We start from the raw sequence: 19,675 nt of genomic DNA on the forward strand, positions 1-19,675 counted from the left end.
TTTGTTTACTGTTGTGTAAACTTTACATGTTGCAGTCAGTTATTTTTGAGAGGTTGTCTGACGCAGGCGTAGTGTCAACCTCATTAATTTAGTCAGTTAATTTGAAAATTGATCTTAAAAGACTCATAAATATTATTATTCAATTAACTGAGCCCTGCCCTCCAGTTTAAGTGTTTAGGCAGGTTGGATGAATGTGATTCTCAGGATTTTTCTTCTGAAATTGGTGATTTCATTTTCATTTCTCCACATAAACCCAGAACAGGCGGTACAAGCGTCTGTAACTGCGGTACACTTAATCCTGGCCAGACTGAGGTCACACGGTTCATAACAGGTCACCTGTTTCTTAGATGTTGCCATAGTAACTGAGCAGCTGGTCAGTAAAAAGCATAAAGGTCAGGAGAGAAGAGGCGTACCTGCTCTAACGTCAGGTAGTGTCTTTAGTGGGTCGTGTTGGTCAGAGGTTTTATAACTTTTTGTTTTTCTTAATTTTTTCTTTTATTTAAATGATTGATTGACCAAGAGGTTTTATCATCATTCACATTTTTAGAAATGGGGAAATTCTTGTCACCTTGTGGTTAAATTGTTTATCATGCAACCTCAGTGGCTTCCCGTACAAATGAGAGCTTCTGTTGCATATCAATTTACAGAATACCCTGGGGGGGTTTTTTGAGTTTTTTTTTTTTGTTGTTGTTTTTTCCCCCCAAAATTTGGCTGTCAGCTCAACTTCTCATAAATGAAAGTGACATTTTCAACCATTGAAATAACAATGCATACAAACAGATTTCCAGTCTTCACCCAGCAGATGACTTGATGAATATGAAAAGTCGTGGCCTAAATAAACTACTTTAATCTTCAGTGAGGTTTGCCTGGCACAGTTCAACGCAGGAAGATTAAGTGCTTGAAAACTTGAGATTTAATTCTGATCTGCTCTTAACTATAACAAAATGCACTAAAAAAGGATCCGTAGTTGTTGTTGCAGAAGACTTGATGTTTGAGTGCGTATGACAACATTTTAGTTCAGTTACATTGTATTAATATAGCACAACAGCAATGCTGGAGACTGTTTGGCCACATGAACACCTGCACCCTCACATACTTTGGACATGCAGTAAAATTCAAGTATTTTAGGACCATCTGTGTCAACCTCTAGAGAAGAAGGATGCTAGGCTATGAAATCGCTGTAGATGCCATGGCACTGTATCTTGAAGTAAACTGAGATGATGTTTAAACAAACATGAAGAAAAGGAAAGCGGATGCTGCCTTCTTGTAACGTGGATGGTTGTGGACACATGACAGTGTGCTCTAAGAATGCAGCGATGTTTGCAGTATCCAGACTGCTGTTGTCCTTGTTAAATAAAGTTGTTTTTGAAAATAAAATCATTTGACTGAAAGCAATGTCAGGTTAAAGATTAAAACCTACAGTAAGAAGAAACCCAGATGATAAGCATTAGCAAGCATTTGGTGTCTGTGTGGAGGAAGAGCTTCGTTTTTCCTTTTTCTTTTTTTTAAATAGGAAAACACCTCTGGAAGCATTTTCCTTTAACAACACTGGAAGCAGCTTTTATCTCAACATTTTTAAGCAGAATGAGATGCATGCATAATCAGTATAATTAATATAACTAATTGTGTTTTTGTTTGGTCTCCTGATAATTCAGTACATCAATGGTGGCAACCTCGAGCAGCTGTTGGACAGCGACGTGTACCTGTCGTGGAGTGTGCGACTCAGCCTTGCTCTGGATATCGCCCGGGGACTGAAGTACCTGCACAGCAAGGGCATCTTCCACAGAGACCTGACCTCCAAGGTGATTACACACACGGTGCTCATGTACTGCTCGCACACATCACTGAGAATCAACACTCACTGAACCCACTCGCTCAGAAGGTTGTGACGCACATAGGCGTATGAATGCGCCACAATAGCACGAGGGCTACAGGTGAGCGCGCACACACGCACAGGGAGGCGCAGGAGTGTAAATACTTCGTGATTGGTAAACAGAAGGAAGGTGAAAAAGATCTGAGTACAGATTTAAAGGCGCTGCAGGTGCGTTACAAATCGTAAAATTACATCTGATGCTATCACAGAGGTCCAGTGTTGCACCTGGATCTGTGCCAAACAGCAGCCAAAACATCTGTGGGAGTCTTGGCAGGCGACCTTTACACACTTAGAGCCCCTACTCTCGTCTGTTTTTTTTTCTCAAATTTTATTTTTATAGGTTGTTTTTGAGTATGCTACAGGAGCCTGTGTGTTTTATTGTATTTAAAATGCACATTAATAAACATTGTGTAAAAATGTACCAGATTTGGTGATTGCAGGCTTATCATCTGTGCTCCCGGCAGGTCGTAGACTTTTGTAAACTACTGCCAGTAACGTCATTATGCAACAGCTGATAATCCGCTGCATTCAACACTAGTGAGTGGGCATCACGTGTCGTGCGTCCAGAGTATTTCTAGGAGTGTAAAGGAAATAATTTGGGGGGGACGCTGCGATCTGATGCTCTGAATGTCTGAATTTTCTTAAGGTTTTCTTCTTCTTGCAAAAAACTAACCAAAAACATCTTTGCAGGCATGCAGAAAGCACCGCTCTCACATATTGTGGATGCACAGTTTGCTGCAGCAATAAAGTGATTCATGTGACCTTTGCCCCTCTGTTCAGAACTGCCTGGTGCGCTGGGAAGGTAGCGTGTGCTCGGCCGTGGTGGGAGACTTTGGCCTGGCAGAGAAAATACCAGATTACAGGTCAGTCCGTCGACACCTATCAGCTGTGTGATTAGATAAGTCGTGCTCAATAAATTCCACTCCTGCACTCGTCTCCGCTCTGTTTATATTCCATGCCATATCTTTCTCCGTGCACTCTCGAAATATTTCCCTCAACTTCTGCTTTTCTCCTGGAGACGTTCGGATGAGACACAGTCACACAGAGACTGTTGCTCACTCCCGATCAGTCAGGTTTTTCCAAAGTACACAGGCACACGCTGCCTCCGCTCTGTTTCATAGGTCCAGGGGAAGGCAGACGGGACGGCACTTGGCTCGCAGTGATGTTTTCAGTGGGGTTTTTTTTTTTTTTTTTTTTTTTTTTTTGGTGAGCTTTTATGACACACCACTAACTCACAGCTCTGTTGCTGGTGTCGCGTTATGACTCTTCCCCTTCGTTTTTGCAGCTGCATTTCTAGTGACATTTATGTGGTTTCTACAATTCATCACTGGCCTGTACAGGCTATAAATGACCAGCAATCCTCAGATGTGTCTTTATTTTAATTTCTGCAGCTATTTTTCCACTGACATCATGTCTGTTAAGTGGCGGATGATCAGATTCTTGGCATAAAAGGGCCCCGCTCTAAAGATTGAGGGGAAAAGACGTTAAAATGTTTACAGAAGAAAAAGTCGTTCAACAAAGTGTTAGTAGAGGGGACAAAACACAAATTCTTAGGTTCTCTTTTAAATTGTAGACTTGTTATGCAAACTGTTTTGTTTTTTTTTGTTTTTTTTTAAAAATCTGACAGTGATCACATGTAAGTATATTCTCTCTGAATCTGTAAAATGACCAGCATGAGGGTTGTTGCAAGATAGTTGGAAAATAGAGAAATTATTCAAGAAGCAGTGCAGCATCTTAATATTTTCTCTTGCAACGAAAGAAGTGGTGTGATGGAGACGGTCCTGATGTCTGTGCCTGAAGTAAGGAGGTCTTGAAAACTTTGAAATGAAATTGTCCCACGGTTCATTAATTAAAATGCAGTTTTTACATAAATGGAAATGAATTTCCACTAGTTGTTACTTGGCTCTAGCTTCACTCACTTTTATTTGAAGAAAAACGGGCAGTCATGTAAAAGCCATTTGTCTGGAAATGGTTGCTTTGGAGGAAACTTGGGAATGTCACTGTGTGGGCAAAAGTACTGGGCCACACATCTTTGACTTCAGGTGCTTTGAGTACCGCTGCCACAGATGTATTGCATCAAGAACACAGACATGCACTCTGCTTTTAGACATTTGTAAAAGGATGGATCATTCTGAAGAGCTCGATCAGTTGAGTGTGGTGCTGTAACAGGATGCCACCTTTGCAGCAAGCCAGTTTGTGAAATGTCCTTCCTTGTAGATATTCCACCATCAACTGTAAGTGGTGCTGTTAAAAAGTCGCTTCTAGGGCACCAGACTGGGACTTGGACTTGGGGACTTGGACTTGGGGACTTGGAACTTTTTATTGTCATTGTGCAGTTTCAGCGAAATTGGGTAGCTGGACCACAAAGGTGCAAAAGAAAGAAGAGACCAATATACAACAAGGGGGGATAAATAAAATAAAAAGCAATGTATATGTATACATATATGTGAGTCAGACTATATACACGGTGTATGTATAAGAAACACTGAAACAGACTGGGACCAGAATATTGCACATGAGCCAAAAATATTGCACAGAACATGGAAAGACTGAGATATTGCACATAGATGATCAACAGCAGTGTCAGGGTGGATGTGTTTGGGAAGTCTTTACACACTCTTAGTTTGCATTAAGAGTTCTGACAGCCCACGGGAAGAAGCTGTTCTTTAGTCTGTTGGTTTTGCACTTGATGGATCTGAGCGTTTTTCCAGAGGGCAGGATGTTGAAGAGGTGGTGGTTAGGATGGAGGTGGTCCTTTATAATTGCCCTGGCTCTGGAGAGACATCTTGAGCTGGCAATTAAGTCCAGGGAGGGGAGTGGAAAGCCGATCACCTTCTCTGCAGTTCTGATGACCCTCTGTAGTCTCTTCTTGTCAGCTGTTGTGCAACCAGTGTACCACACAGGGATGGCGTGCACCAGCACACTCTCGATAGTGGCACGGTGGAAGGACACTAGTTCAGTCTGCGGCCTGTTACATCTCAAAACCCTCAAGAAATGGAGGCGCTGCTGGGCTTTCTTTACTAGGGCTGATGTGTTTGTGGACCAAGATAGGTCCTCAGATATTTGGGTGCCGAGGAACGTAAAGGAGGAACCTCTCCACATAGTCACCTTTTATGGATAGGGGAGGGGGATCGGTTCTTGTTTTGCAGAAGTCCATGACCACTTCCTTTGTTTTCTTGGCGTTTAGGGTGAGGTTATTGTAGTTACACCATTCTGACAGTCGCTGGACCTCATCCCTGTAGGCGGTGTCATCATCGTTGGTGATGAGCCCCATCAGAGTGGTGTCGTCTGCAAATTTGATGATGTTGCAGGGGTGCGGTCACTGGTGTAGATGGTGTATAAGAGTGGACTCAGCACAGATCCCTGTGGTGAGCCAGTGCTGTGAGACAGGGTGGATGATCTCTGGTTGCCAACCTTGACTGATTGTGAACAGTCTGTGAGGAAGTTTTTGATCCATGCACATGTGGAGGGGGGGAGTCCAAGTTTACCAGCTTCTCTATAAGAATGTCTGGGATGATGGTATCGAAGGCCGAGCTGAAATCAAACTTGCCCTGGCATCAACATCAGCACAGAAACTGTGCTTCAGGAACTGTATTGCATGGGTTTCAAGGGCCAAGCAGCTCCTGTATGTTTAATGAGTAGGTTGACCACATGGAATACATAGTTTTCGACCTGGAACAGGGCCTTGGGGAGGTGTTTAAGAATGCCTTAACCCAGGCCTTGCTAGACTCCACCAGTTCCTATGTGTCCATCATCCTTTGAGCTTCCCACCTGCAGGAGGCGCTGTAGGGGATCTGTTGCTTTGTGGATTGGAAGGGGGTTGCAGGTGTAGGCAACCCCCTTCCAGTCTGATATCTGGCAGCTTAAAGCAAACAAACAAAACATAATCCTGTGGTTGCATGTGGTGTTCTTTCATGTGTCTAAATGAAAGCCCTTTCAATGTAAGCAAGCCTTTGTCCATTATAGTGTTGGGCTTTCCTTTTAGGAAGAATTGCATGAGGAGCTGCTCTTGTATTGGTGGCCTGAGGGTGCATGCAGCATGGCTTATGGGCAGGTGTTAAAATGCACGCTATGTTGTAATGAGTTCTCTCTTGCTGTGCATGAATTTTGGTGGCTGCTGATGATTAACGCTGTTAGATAAGAAAAGCAGTGACACCACGAGTGCAGCAGGTTGCTGTGTGTTGTTGAAACAAATAGCTGAACTAAATTTATCTGCACAACTATCTGATAAAGAGTGAGTCACTGCAGAGAACTAACAGGTTAATGTAGTATCCACAAGTATAACACATACTTGCTACAAATGACAGCACTTTACTTTCTGCATCAGAGTTTAGAAAGAGGAAATGCGGTACTTGACATCCATCAGTGTTATGAATTTTTTCACTTTTGGAAAATGCCAAAAAGAGTTTTAAGGAGACTAAATGTGTCAGACTAAAGAATTTGTTGTCTTTATGTACAGCATTTTTTTGCAGAAAGGTTTTGGCCATTGGTTGAACAATACGAGTCTGACTACTGTTTTAAAAGGGCTGTCGAGGCTGACCTCAAAGCAGTGCCATAGTCAGTGTGTCTCTGCCCACACATGCTGACAAACACTCTTGTCTCTTTAGTCCTCATCCTCCTCTGTCTCCAGCTATTAAGTTAAAAACACGACTCCTGTGTGTGTGTGTGTGTGTGTGTGTGTGTGTGTGTGTGTGTCCAGCCACTTCACAAGTGTGCGTCACTGTCAGGAGGGGTGACTTCGCTTGTCTCTCTTTCTGCAAAACCTGGCAAAATGTGTCAGATGAGCTGAAAAATAAGGCTGACATTTTTACAGATGCGAGTCTTCCATGTAACTGTCACTGTGGACTTACATACATGCATACTTCCACCTATCCAACATGACAGCTCTGTTTGTTCTAGACTTTGTTTCAATAGCAGCTGGTCAATTGTGGTTTGTTTTTTGTTTTTTTTCCAAGGCTGTTTGCTCTTGATTCTATTCAAACACTGTTGCATCCTGCAGCAGGCCGCTAGCAGAAAATGGATGATGTTGGTGGGTGTGTTTTTTGAGTGTGTTTTTGACTGAAACTGCTGTGCTTGTGGCATGGGGAGGGGGGAAAAAAAAGGAAAGAAAAGATGATGACAGGGGTTTAGCGCTCCAAATAAGGTCAAACTATTCCAGTCCTCCTCCTTTTGCTCTCCCGGCTTTGCTGGATCTCTGCTGTCCCTCATAACAAGTCACTCTCGCCCTTCTGCTGATATAATCTGATCTGTTTATGCTGATGACTTTTCTGTTGTGGTGTTTTCCCTGTGCTGCCTTCTGCGGTCGCTCAGTTTGTCTCATTTCTTCCGGTCCACTTCTCCAAATGGTGTTTACACTAGGAGCTGTGACCGTCTCGACTCATCCTTTCTCCCTTCTGTATGGGTTTTTTTTTTTTTTTTTTTTTTGTTTTTTTTTTTTCTTTTTGCTGTATCATAGCCCTCAGTAGCAGATGGAAATAGCACAGAGGAAGTATCTGCCAGCTGTGTGTGTGTGTGTGTGTGTGTGTGTGTGTGTGTGTGTGTGTGCAGGCATGTGTGCAAGCACGTTGTCCTTGCACATTCTTGTCTTCCTTCCTTTTTAATTCGGTCAAAAATTGCACAACAATATCTCCAGATAACTGAAAAACACTGTGGTTTCTTAGATACTGAGGAAGTGCACATAAACACACGTACGCTTGCACAGAGTAACGGCTCACCCCGCACGACCTCTTGATTCGCTTCTGTGTCACTGAATTGGCCTGTGAAGCCTGCTCTTGTTGCACCTTTTATCAATCTGTCATCTTCTTTGGTCTCCTGCACGTCACAGGCTTCTATATAGAAAGTCATCATCATGTATTGTTTTGCATGCGTCACTACTGGGTTTTTGAAAATGAACATCTGTGTCCTAAAGGCCCTGAAGGTGGCACCATGACAGCTTAAATATGTGAACTGGAGCTAGATAAATACTCAAAAGCATTGACTACAAAAAACAGCTGCATAGTGTTCATGCCAAGCAGCCGATTGTTGCCTCTCCCCATTTTAAGCTGAAGAAAAGCCCTCCTAGGTCGATTTGATTTACAAAATGCTGCAAATTTAGACAAAGATCTTTTACTTCTGTTGAGAAAAACATTAAACTCTGAGAGTCTATTTAGTTATTTTTATGTGATGTCAAAGGGGAAAAAACAAGCCAAAGCATTACATCGGTTTGCTGTTCTGGTAATTGTTTTTTCTGAAGTGGTGAAATGGCCCAAAATGACTCGCAATTACGAAACCTCAGGAGCTGCCTTTGAGTTTGTTTTATCTGACCAGTTAAAAATCAGATTAAATTCAAATGTCGATTGTTTGCGTTTTTATATTAAAGCGTTGGAGGGTATTTGCATCATGAAGAAATCACTTTTAACAAAGTCGAGCATAGAGTCCACGCACATTATCTTAACAAAGGTTAAAAGCAAATTTAACCTGATTCCATTAAACTTGTGCATTTAGAGGTTTTGCTTCTCTTTCCTGTTTTCCTGCAGTGAGGAAGAAGGCCAGGAGCCTCTTGCTGTGGTTGGCTCCCCCTACTGGATGGCTCCGGAGGTGCTCAGAGGAGAGGTGTATAATGAGAAGGTACTGACAGCTCACTTTCTTCACTTCCCTTCAGCTGCATGTTGTTTCAGAAGTCCAAGGTCCACAGTGGGCGTGATGAGAGCTGCTCAAATAAACAGAGGAAACGGGCAGTGATGTACAGCAATCAATATTTAATAAAGTGGTTATGTGGTTATGTAATTGGTGCACTCGTTGGCCTGGGTTATGACTGTTTTCTGTGTAGCGTAGTGGGAATCCTGATTGGCTGTAAAATGAGCGTTCACTGTGTTTTGGACTCATTAGAAGCTCCAGTTTGGTATAAACTACATGCAGAATATGGTGCGTATGTACAAAAATAATAAATTGGCTATAAACTAAATACTGTTGAAAGCTGAGAGAAATTACAGCAGGCTTGTTTTGTCAAGCAAGCTTAAACAATGAAAAAGTGACAGACTTTTATCTTGCTGTTTATCCGATCTGAATTTAAAGTACACAGATAATATTAGAAGCCATACGTAGTCTGCATGCGTGTCTTTCCACTTATTTGGTCTTATCTTCACCTGCTGTGTTATCTCTGGCTGATAGACTGTTTGTCCTCTCTCTGCAGGTGGACGTGTTTGCATACGGTATCATCTTGTGTGAGATCATTGCGAGGATACAGGCTGATCCCGACATCCTGCCACGCACTGAGGTACTGATGACTATGTTTTCATCGCCTATCCTGTTTCCTGACACGCTCATCATCTCACTCACGCCTCAGTCACAATCTGGCCTCTTTATTAAGGAAGTGTGGGGAACGTTTCTAACAAAGCCATTATTGATTTAATGTTTGTCTCCGCTCGAGGACAGACCCTCAAGCCTGTCGCCATCTGAAGTGCTCCTCCAGAGCGCGATGGTTGTGCAAGCAGCACTGTTAAAATGGCTCCTAAGATTGAGCAACAGGCGAGAGAGATAATTAAAAATATTTGAAATGATAGCTGCTGTAGATCATTTTAAAATCCTCTGAATGTCATTGCGGGCAAACAGAAAGCTGACTGACTTATTGCTTGTAAATCGAACGCTTAAAGGGCTCAAAAGAAGCGACGTGCAGCGCTGTGCTACCTGTTGTTTAACTCTCGCCTCAGGGACAAAGTCACCAAACCTCTCATTTTATACCTATTTATTTGTTGTTCTTTATTTTCTTTTTTTTTAACTGATTTTAAGTTGTTGTCAAACTGGAACATCAGTAAAACTATTCAGAACAGTCAGTGTAGATGGTAAAAACCAAAAGAAAGGAGTATGTGAAAAACATTTAAAGATTTTTGCCTCTTCTTTTTTTTTTTTTCTTCTTCTGTTTTTGCTTTGATTTTGTAGTTTTACACCAGCCTTTATTAACAGCATGATAACATAGCATTTAGCCTTAATATTAAATCATAGTACTGTGTGATGCAGACAGGGGGTTCCCATTTGGTCCACTGGATGGTTTTGTGGAAGATCAAACTACTCCAGATTTTGGGAAATCTTTAAGGAAGTGAGATAAAGGGTCTCGTTTACTCAGACTACTCAGCTTCTCCAAAAAGCTGTTGGCTCTGGCCAATATTCCAGTTCATTAAATGGGCTTTCTGGTGGAACCTGCTTGAGATCAGAGTGGGCTGCATGTGGCCTATGAGCTAAAATTAGTTTTGACATGCCACAGACTGTATTAATCTACTTTAAGACCTTTTGAAGCTATTACAAGAGCACTGCTCCTCCTTGTGGCCATTTAGCAGTACAGCAATTGAAGATTCTGGTTGCAGTCACTTGTCTCTGTGATAGAAAGAAGATGGAGTAAGGAGACTCTGTTTAAACAAAGTGCTCACATGTACTGAAACAGAACTTATTCGGTTTTGTGTTCTTTCAGGATTTTGGTCTGGATGTGGAGGCCTTTCGACATATGGTGGCAGACTGCCCATCTCACTTCCTGAATTTGGCTATCGCCTGCTGTAATGTAAGAAATACATTTTGTCTCATGTCATATGTGCTGTTAGCTCACTGCTGCTCGCTTTGTCATCTTGACTTGTGCATGATGTAACCTCAAGTGCAGTGCACTGACCAAAGGTTTGAGCTTCAGTACGAGAGATCAAATTGTTTTGCTGTTTGAAGGAAGAGTGTCCATTTTCATTTAGTTACAGTTGCCAAGAGCTTGTACACTTGATCCTGTCATCTTTAGATCTAACAGTAGTTATTGACTCTTGTAACTTGAGCTTAAATGCCAAAAATCCAGAGGAAATGTTTCAGATGCCTCCACATTTTAGTTTTTTTTTATATTTATAATTGCTGCCTGTTTTATGACCCGTTTTAACTTTCCATCCTTTTCCTCTAATTTGACAGATGAACGCAAAGCTCCGTCCATCTTTCTCCCAAATCGTAGCAGAGCTGGAGAAGAAACAAGCTGAGAGAAAACAGAAGGTCGAACCAGCTGTCAAAGGTGAGCCATTCTGTAGAGGCTTCACTGAAGAGAACTCTGTCTCACTTCTGTAAACTAACACGATTGTTCTGCTTTCAGAAGCAACTTCTCCGCCTGTCAGCCCTGTGCGAAGGCGATCCCTGGGCCTGCTGTTAGACCAGCGTCTCTCCCGCAGCAAATCCGACATGCTCCATCCTTCAGAGACGCCACCTACTGCTACCTTGGCTCCTCCTGCTCGGTTTAACCCCTTCTCCCAAAGGGAGGATCTCAAAGGCGGGAAGATAAAGCTGTTTGACACGCCCAGCAAGTCGGTCATCTCCCTGACCTTCACGCTGCCTCCTCCACCAGACTGCGATGACACCACTGCATCTGATGCGGATGCTGTCGACATGCCCAGGAGGCACAGGCGCTGCCACTCGCTGCCTTGCACACCTCCTCCACACCTCACGTCGGCACCAAACACCGTTCTCTCTGAGGAGTCTCCGTCTGAGACAGAAGTGAACGACGCAACTGAAGAGGACTGTCTTCTAGAAGACAAGGATGCTTACAGGGCGAGCGATTCAGGTCTCCCTCTGTCTCTCGAGGCGCTGTCAGTAAACATGTTTGACCATGAGAAGGAGGCGAAGCTGCAGCAGCAGCAGGAGGAAGGGAGGGAGGAGGAGCCAATGGACTGCACTAGTTCCCCAGACATGCAAGACAGCACTTCGTCTCCTTACTCCAAACTTTCCTCTCCTCTTTCCCATTTCTCATCTCCCTTACAACCATCCAGTCCTCCTTTCTCAAACGGCTGGGGGTCGGCCATCTCTAACGGGCCTCCGTGCCTGCCACCGCTCTCCAATTTGGTCAACAATAATGTGGTTGTGAGTCGACCACTGGGCTGGAGCACCGCCACCAACAGCACTCCCACAACCAACAACAACGGCTACCACTCCCCAACAGGAGACCCCGCGGGCTCTTCTCCCTTTGGCTCTGGCAGCGGACACTCTCTGGACCAGGAGGAGGTCATCTCCTCATGTCCTGGCTGCTGCCTGGCTGGTCTCCGGTTCCCCTCAGTGTGTCTGAGAGCTCCTCCACGGCGTAACCCTTACAAGAACTTGAACGGAGACCACGCGGCCTCTCACGGGCTGCTTTGTTCAGGACCCAAGGGCCTTCCGCCCTCCCCCACACCCACAACCACAACCACCAGCCTGGAGCCGGGACTCGCCTTGCCTGGGGTGCAAACATAAACCCTGATTCTTCAACACCAAATGCACATAGAGCAGACGTGCAAACTGCACCAAAAGGTCACATTCTGGGGAATTAAGCAGGTCCTCTTTAAAATTTGCACAGATTTTAACGCAGCAATACTCTGCTTATTTTCCAGACACACTTTTTTGGTGCACAGGTGACTCTTAAGTGTTTGGGTCGCTTTACAGAGAGACTCCAAAACCGGCTGATTTTCTCCAACAAAGCCGTGGGACGTAAAACCTTTCAGGCGACGCCCTCTGCTGGACTGAGGGTGGCACAGCCTGTGACGTCAGCCGTGCCTGTATAGATCTGATCGGCAGTGTCCAGAACTGATCAGCATGTAAACACTCCAGTCTGGGATCCACATCAGTTGGATGTTGAATATTTGCAGATGTATAGATTGATATGTCAGAGGATCCTGGAATGAGGAATGTTCAGCTTAGTATTATCGTTGTTGCAATGATGTTCGGTGCTGAATGAACAGGCAGTTTTGCTTTGTCTTTAATTATCAGGTGTATGATGCTCTGCTGAGGTGTGTTTGTGAATTGAATGCAGGTGTGTGTGATGGATTCAGAGTGTGTGTGATGTACACCATTCTTAAGACTATTTTTGTTGCTGTATGATCTCTGTTGGTCCTTCTGATTGCCTGGTTAAGCACTTCAGCTGTATTATTGTTAATAAGGAAACTGTTTATCATTATATTTGGGAATGAAGGTCTTTGACCTGCTTAAGAGATGTACAGATTCTTATTATTTAAACATGGCATTGAATAAAAAGACAGAATGCACTCATGTCTTTGATCTGCTGTGTCTACTTTGTTTTGGCTGCTTTAGATTCCTGGGGTGTTTCTTATAATCTTTCATCTCTATTTCAGGATAAATTGTCAACAGTTGTGACCAAAATCTACAACCCCCATCTGCTTCAAATGTATTTATTTACATTGGAGCAATCCTAAACAGTCGTGAAACCCATTATTTATTCTGATGAGCAAAGACAAATCTTTGTGTATTTCCAAAAATTCAGCCCTCCTTTTATTCTCCACATTATGGAAGCTTGTTTTGAGGGGGGGGGGTTTCAACATTTTGGGGGTTTTGAGTTTGCGCTCACCCCCCCTCCCCCCAACAGAAAGTGGACTACAAACTGAAACCAGAAAGCTTCTGGTCTCGAAGTTTTATTGCAAAGACATTCTGCAATTTCATAAGCACATATTTTTGTAGTGATTAACCCTGTAGAGCCTCCATCCTCATGGATTAGTACTACTGGAAGTATCTTCCTGTTAAAGGAAAGTTCTTCCTTCCCACGGTCACCAAGTGCTTGCTTGTAGGGGTGTTGTCTAATTGTTGGGTTTTTCTCTCCAACATTGTAGGGTGTTTATGAAGTGCACTGCAGCAGCTGTTGTTTTTAATGAAGTAATAAACTGAATGAAAATGTGCAGTTTGGTTGACGTTGATCACAAAGAGGAAATCATACATTTAAATAAACATTTAGGTTATCCTTGATGTTGCAGTATAAACGCTGCAAACTGGAAAGTTTTGCCGCGTGTTGTGGCAGTTTGGCAAAGCACCTTTAATAACGGTAGAAAGGAAATTATTTATTTATTTTAAAATGACTTTTTTTTTTTTTTTTTTTTTTGTGACCTAAAGGTGTTTGTGGTTTGGTAGCCAAGCATAAAATTGACAACTGAAATGGGGTTAATGAGTACAGGAGCACCAAACGATCAGTAGAATGAACACTTCTTTCTTTACCTAATTTCCTCTGGGATTAATAAAGTATTCTGAATCTCATTACCATCCCAGTCTTGATTTTTATGGCCCTCCTCTTTAAGGAGATTAAAGCCTTTCCTCTCCCTTACAAAATCACCAGCCTTCAATTAAATCCTTCTCTCTCTCTCCACCCCTTCCACCGTCCTGCTGTCCTCAGGCCCTCATTCTTGCCTGCAGCTTACTCCGTCTCAGTGCTTCTTTACAGGTGCATTTGTCTTGCTTTAAAGGGAGTCAGTCACCTCCAGGACTTTACACGCTCTATAAGCCCTTTCCTGATCCAGAGGTCACCAGGTTGTCATGGAAACACAAAGTATAACCTGGTTGATGGTGCTGCTGGGGCTGTACATCCTGTTCATCACAGGTAGGAACTGAAGTCAGCGTTGCTGTTAAAGCCCCCTGTTCAAACTGTGCTAAAAACCAGTTTGCATCAGGTCTTCTTCTCCCTCTGTGTGCGCTCGTGCTTTAAAGTGTTAACAAAATTGGCACAATCGGAGTCTGCTGACCAATGAAAACCTCTGTGTGTGTTATGTGTGTCTATTTTTGGTGTACGGGTTTCGTGCGAACTTCCCAGGGTCGAGCGAGTTAGTCTGTTACACTACAGTGGAATCACTGGACTTAGGTTGCCTCCTGCAGTGGGATTGTCCCCATGCCAGTCCTAATACCACCTACACTGTGCAGACAAAGACGCAGGGGTAAGTCTGTCTGAGTGTGTGTGTGTCAGAGAGGGAGACATATTCCTGTAACCTCACACACTGATTTTACTCCCACCAGTGCACAGACACTTTGCAGTTTATTGTGTCACGTTTAATTTTTTAATTTTTATTTATTTATTTATTTCTGCTGGTGTCTACAGCATTAGGTACGTTAAATTAGATGATCATGATTTTATTGTCTTCAGACACTTTTGGATTTGGCATTGGATCAGCTGTTAATATATAACTGCACAGTTACATTGTGCATACTGATTACAATAAGAATACTGAATAATGTGTATAACAAGAAATACAAATAATTTAGATTCTTGTGGAAAGGCAAACAAGTGTGTATCTATAGTACAGAGAAGTAATGAAAATAACTCATGAATTTCAAGATGAAAAGAGGATTGAAATGCAACAAATGCCCAATGTATCTATTTACCGGCCTCATGCTAACATCTAAGGTACTGTGAAACTTCTTGAGCCAGCCCTCATTTCTTCAGATTTTGCTAGGAGAATGGGAAATGATAAATTATTGAAACATGCGCAAACATGCATGAAAATGGAGAATATGAGGCAAAAATAGAGACAATTCTAAGAGTCAGTATTTGGTATGACCACCTGGGATCACTGTGGTGCTGAAAAATGAAGCTGCTGCCAGTGTGAGATGATATTACATTGTGGATAAAAATTTTCTTTTCTGTATTCATAATTTCATCAATGTTGACAAAATTTCCAGCAGCACTGACTAAAATAGAGATACAGAAACCATGAAAGAGCCTCCACTGTGTTTTATACTATGTGTTTTGTGACAGGCTGCTAGTATCCCCTAAAGATAAATGTTTAAATTGGCTGTTTGCTAAGTTGTCTGTTAAGTGTAGACACAACACTTGGTTGTAGACAAAACCCCCGAGTACAAGGACTGGACTGAAAATGGATGAAAAAGCATCCAAGATCCTAAGAAAAAAACTTAAGAGACCTACAGGAAGCCTGCTGTTCAAGAGCACTTTAAAAATGACAGGATAGTCTGATTCAAAGAAAAAAGGGTTGGCTTAAGACATTCCAAAGTCTGCTTTGCAGCTAGCTCTGACGTTACATGTTTAAATGGTATGCATATATGGTAAATTATATCATATGTAACTTTAAAGTTAATTCTAAATGCAATACTTACTTGTTCTTTAATTTTGGTGTTACTATTGCAGGGACCCGTGGCAGGATGTGCCATGGTGCATCTGGATCTCGTCCCGAAGCTGTGACATCTCTCAGGTCTTCTCAAACTTTGAGCTCTACAACATGATTCGCCTTGGTGTTCACCTCAGTCCCAGCTCCACTGTGTGGCTCAAACCACGCAAGTTTGACTACAGTGACTTCAGTAAGTAACAGTCCATAATGTTTCTGTAATGAAGCTAAGTGAAAATGTGCCACAGACTGAGGAGACTCTGCAGGTTTACTTTTCAAATATCATGGGTGGTTTGAATTTGAAGCCTCTGTCTCTCCTCTGCAGACTTCAGTCCTCCTTCTGTTTCCGTCTCTTTGAAAGACGACCAGATGGTGGTGCAGGTGCACTTCCCCTGTGCTGCCAACAGGAGGTGCTCTCTGGAGAGGTGCTGTCCCATCTCTAAGTTGATTGATCCCTGGACCACAGTGACTGTGTATACTGAGCCGAGTGGTGCAGAATACCAGGTGTGGCTATGCTTTGTCTCCAGTTCTACTGATATTTAAGAACAAGGAAGTATTGTGTTCAAAAGGAACGTTAAAGCTAAATACACTTTAAATATGTAGTGTTAGCTTTAGGTTTTTCTTTGGCTGCTTTGCTACTGATTTTCAGCTCAGTTCTTGTACCTGACCATTTTCAAGGGAATGTTTGTTTGTTAAGCTACTTCAGATTGACCTATGAATCATTCAAGCAGCAGTACCAGTAGTGGTAGTAGTACCAGCTACACATTATACATGCTTGTTTCTTTCAGAGCCGCACAGTCTGGACTCAGGAGGTCGTGTCGTATGTGGAGTTCTCCGGTTTGCCTCTGGGTCAGAAATATTGTGCTGAGGCCAACTTCTCCTTCCCAACCTTTGCCATGGCGGCTTCACCGAAATCAGCCCCTCAGTGCGTTGAAACAGTCGCCAGTTCAGGTGAGGAGATGAGATACAGTTTACTTTAAAAACTAGAGGTTCCCAAATTAGCAGCTACCTGAACCATCTTCACGTTCGATAGCTTAAGAAATCACTGCTGCTTCTATAGTTTTGACACTGAGTACAGAAAACAGACCTGTCCATGGATCATTCACAACACATCCTACTTTCATTAGTTATGAGGTCCAAAATACTGCTTAGGTGCTATTAGGATACTAAGAACCTCCCATGAAACTGCAAGAAAGCCTCATAAAGACAGCTGTGCTTGGATCCTTAAACGATGTGAACCGCACTTTATAAGTCCAAGAGGTCAGCTAGATCTACTGCAGAAGCTTGGCTTGCCTCTTCCTACAGCTTTTCTGGTGATACAACTTGTAAATCTTGGGTCTGAAATGATTTAGTGTAGTTCTCTGCTTTTTTTGAGCAGAGACATGTTCAACCTGCATGCATTTCTTCCCTACAGGGCTGCTGCCAGCGCTGTGTATGGGAATCGGGCTGACTTCCCTTCTTCTTTTCCCAATTCTCATCATGTATCTACGAAAATCAAGACAAGCTACACCAGCTACTGAGAATCAGCCCAAGGCTCCGGTATGATTTATTGTGTTTCACTTTATTTCACCCTCTGTTTTTATAAAATACTTAAACACATGCAGTTTTCCAGAATAAAACATTTCTTCTTTCATTCCTTAAGTCGTCTGCTCAAGAGCCGATCCCTTTGGTTCCTCTGTCCCCGGGTATAGTTGACCCTTGTGAGATCCACTTGGAGTTTATTCCTGACCATGTTTCCACTGAGCCCTTTTCTGGCATTGTGTCCAATCAGAATCTAAATCACAAACAGGGAAGCATGCACTCCAGCAATCGTCTCAATTATGACACCAAATCGGATGAAGTGTACTGGGACAGCGGAGGGATGGAGCTAGATCGCGGCCTGGACTCTGGCATCAGCATCCCACTTGTTTCTCGCTCTTCTGAAGAGACATGTGAGCCCCATGGAGACTGAAAGGTTGAGAGCTTTCTCTTCGTGAATGTTGCTCTGTAAGGCTGGAGTTTGCCTCTTTCTCCCTCAGGGATGAAATAGGAGACTAAACTGCTCAAAGTATGGACTGGTCCATTTAAAATGTTTGGATGTGTTTCATCTATTATGGTCAAACACATTATGATTATCTGGAAGTTGACAACAAGTTGTCTTCATAGATTTTGGAAGCTAGACCTTTAAGCAAACATTGATGAGAAGGCCCTAAACACAGGATAAATTGAAGCCTTAAAAACTATAGTTTCAGAAAACCTTTTCTGCTGATGAAAACCAAGTGATAGGACTGAAACCTAGTGACTGACTGTTAAATAGATATCCAGGTTCAAAAATGAACTGTAACAGGAAACAATTGTCTTTTCCCCAGTTTGTAAGTACACATACATAAACTCTTTAGCTGAAGTCAAGAGCACCTGGTTAGATTTTTTTGTCTACAAAAAATAAATAAATCTGCAGAACTGAGTTAACTACAATTACATTAAAAAAAGAACATTTTCACAGGACTGGATAGAGTCTTAAAAAATGAGTACACCCCATGATTTGGGTGTCCAGAGGAGTTCATGGTTCATGGTGTTTTTCTGTTTTAGTTTTTCTGTGAAGAACTTTGTGATTTTTGTCTTGAAAGGTGCTATACAAATAAAATTTTACTTTACTTACTTACTTACACAATGACTCCAAGGTGTCCAGGTCCTGTGCCTGCAAAACAAGTCTAAATCATCACCCGTGCATCACCGTGTGTCACAGTGGCTATGACGTGTTTGGTTTTCTCCAAATGTGGTGCTGTACTTCATGGCCACACATCTCCATTTAGGTCGCATCTGTCCAAAGAACATTGTTCCAGAACTTCTGTGGTTTGTTCAGAAGCAACTTTGCAACCTCAGCCGAGCTGCCTGGGTTTTTTTTTTTTTTTAGAGAGAAGAGACTTTATTCTGACAACCTCTCCAAACACATCAAAAAATGCTCTGTTTTTTTTTCTAATTGTTCTGATATGAACCATTTAAGTGACTAACTGAGCCCTGTAGTGTCTGAGAAACAGCAAAAAACCCAAGCTATGTCTACCTTGAGGTGAATTTGCTGGGATGGAAACTCCTGGGAAGATTTAGCAATGCGTTAAAACACAAATCAGATAACTGCCAAAACGTCTGCTTGCATAGAGGCTGTCAGACTTGCTGATGAACAGGTAATCAAGTGCATTTGATTATCACCACCCTCTTCATTTCTGTCGAAGCAGTAAAAGATGTATTTAGTTTTTCATAGGATTACACCGAACCTGCAATCGCTTACTTTTTCACATGACTGCAGACGGCTCAGCACTGCAACTACAAAGACAACAGTTTGAACCATTAAGATCTGTTAGCTTAATATTTTAACCTTTATTCAACTACTTCTAGTACAAAATAGCAGTGATACGTTGTGTTCACCAGTGACCATTTTCCCCCCAGTTATCCGTTATCAGCAAATAATTTCAGTTGTGCTATTAGCTATTTCGATTGTTATCCATGCTGTTAGCTTGCAACTGAAATGCTAGCCATTGCAGTATTGTGTTTCTATTGTCTATCCATGATATTCAGTGGTATCATTAGCTTCTCAAATATCTCTAACTGTTAGCCATATTGCTTTTTAATGATCAATTTCTATCATTTGTTCACATTTTGGATGTGTATAGTTAAAAGTTATTACATGGGCTGACCTCCTGGGAAGATTGTAGCAACACATTAACGCACAGTTGTGCTATTAGCTATTTCAGCTGTTATCCTTTTTATCTTACAATTCACATGCAAGCCACTGTACTACTGTATTTAACTGTTTATCCATTATATTCGATGCAATATCGTTTGAAATATGATAGCCAGACTGCTAATTACCGTTTTCTATCATTTTGACCAATATTTTTTAAAATAATTTATGCATATTGCTGTTACTTAGTTTTTTAATTCTGCTTCTTTTTTTTTTTTTTGAGCGGGGCGC

At 42.3% G+C, this 19,675-nt stretch overlaps 2 protein-coding genes across 2 annotated transcripts in view; both read left to right on the forward strand.

Annotated features, from left to right (window-relative positions):
• Positions 1-12,906, forward strand: part of tesk1b (testis associated actin remodelling kinase 1b) — a 34,156-nt gene extending 21,250 nt beyond the window's left edge. The window contains exons 5-11 of the mRNA XM_080868816.1: positions 1,656-1,802; positions 2,654-2,736; positions 8,389-8,479; positions 9,045-9,128; positions 10,317-10,403; positions 10,787-10,883; positions 10,962-12,906. Coding sequence (XP_080724942.1) covers positions 1,656-1,802; positions 2,654-2,736; positions 8,389-8,479; positions 9,045-9,128; positions 10,317-10,403; positions 10,787-10,883; positions 10,962-12,088 — 1,716 coding nt within the window. The 3' untranslated portion in view covers positions 12,089-12,906. The remainder of the gene's footprint in view (positions 1-1,655; positions 1,803-2,653; positions 2,737-8,388; positions 8,480-9,044; positions 9,129-10,316; positions 10,404-10,786; positions 10,884-10,961) is intronic.
• Positions 12,907-14,111: 1,205 nt separating this feature from the next.
• On the forward strand, positions 14,112-18,252 carry LOC308403335 (uncharacterized protein). The gene is made up of 7 exons (XM_080892659.1): positions 14,112-14,213; positions 14,424-14,544; positions 15,750-15,919; positions 16,052-16,230; positions 16,515-16,677; positions 17,141-17,265; positions 17,369-18,252. The coding sequence occupies exons 1-7, from the start codon at positions 14,150-14,152 to the stop codon at positions 17,675-17,677; spliced, it is 1,131 nt and encodes a 376-aa protein (XP_080748785.1). The 5' UTR covers positions 14,112-14,149; the 3' UTR covers positions 17,678-18,252.
• The last annotated feature ends 1,423 nt before the right edge of the window (positions 18,253-19,675 follow it).

The sequence above is a fragment of the Rhamphochromis sp. 'chilingali' genome, assembly GCF_963969265.1.
Source record: "Rhamphochromis sp. 'chilingali' genome assembly, chromosome: 1".
In the NCBI taxonomy this organism is placed as follows: domain Eukaryota; kingdom Metazoa; phylum Chordata; class Actinopteri; order Cichliformes; family Cichlidae; genus Rhamphochromis; species Rhamphochromis sp. 'chilingali'.

Bases quoted from the DNA above. Each gene is read 5' to 3' on its own strand.
- LOC308403335 (XM_080892659.1), top strand. From the start codon at position 14,150: ATGGAAACACAAAGTATAACCTGGTTGATGGTGCTGCTGGGGCTGTAC. The intron at 14,545-15,749 runs GTAAGTCTGTCT...TTACTATTGCAG, and splicing joins GTGCAGACAAAGACGCAGGG to GGACCCGTGGCAGGATGTGC. The intron at 15,920-16,051 runs GTAAGTAACAGT...TCTCCTCTGCAG, and splicing joins GTTTGACTACAGTGACTTCA to ACTTCAGTCCTCCTTCTGTT.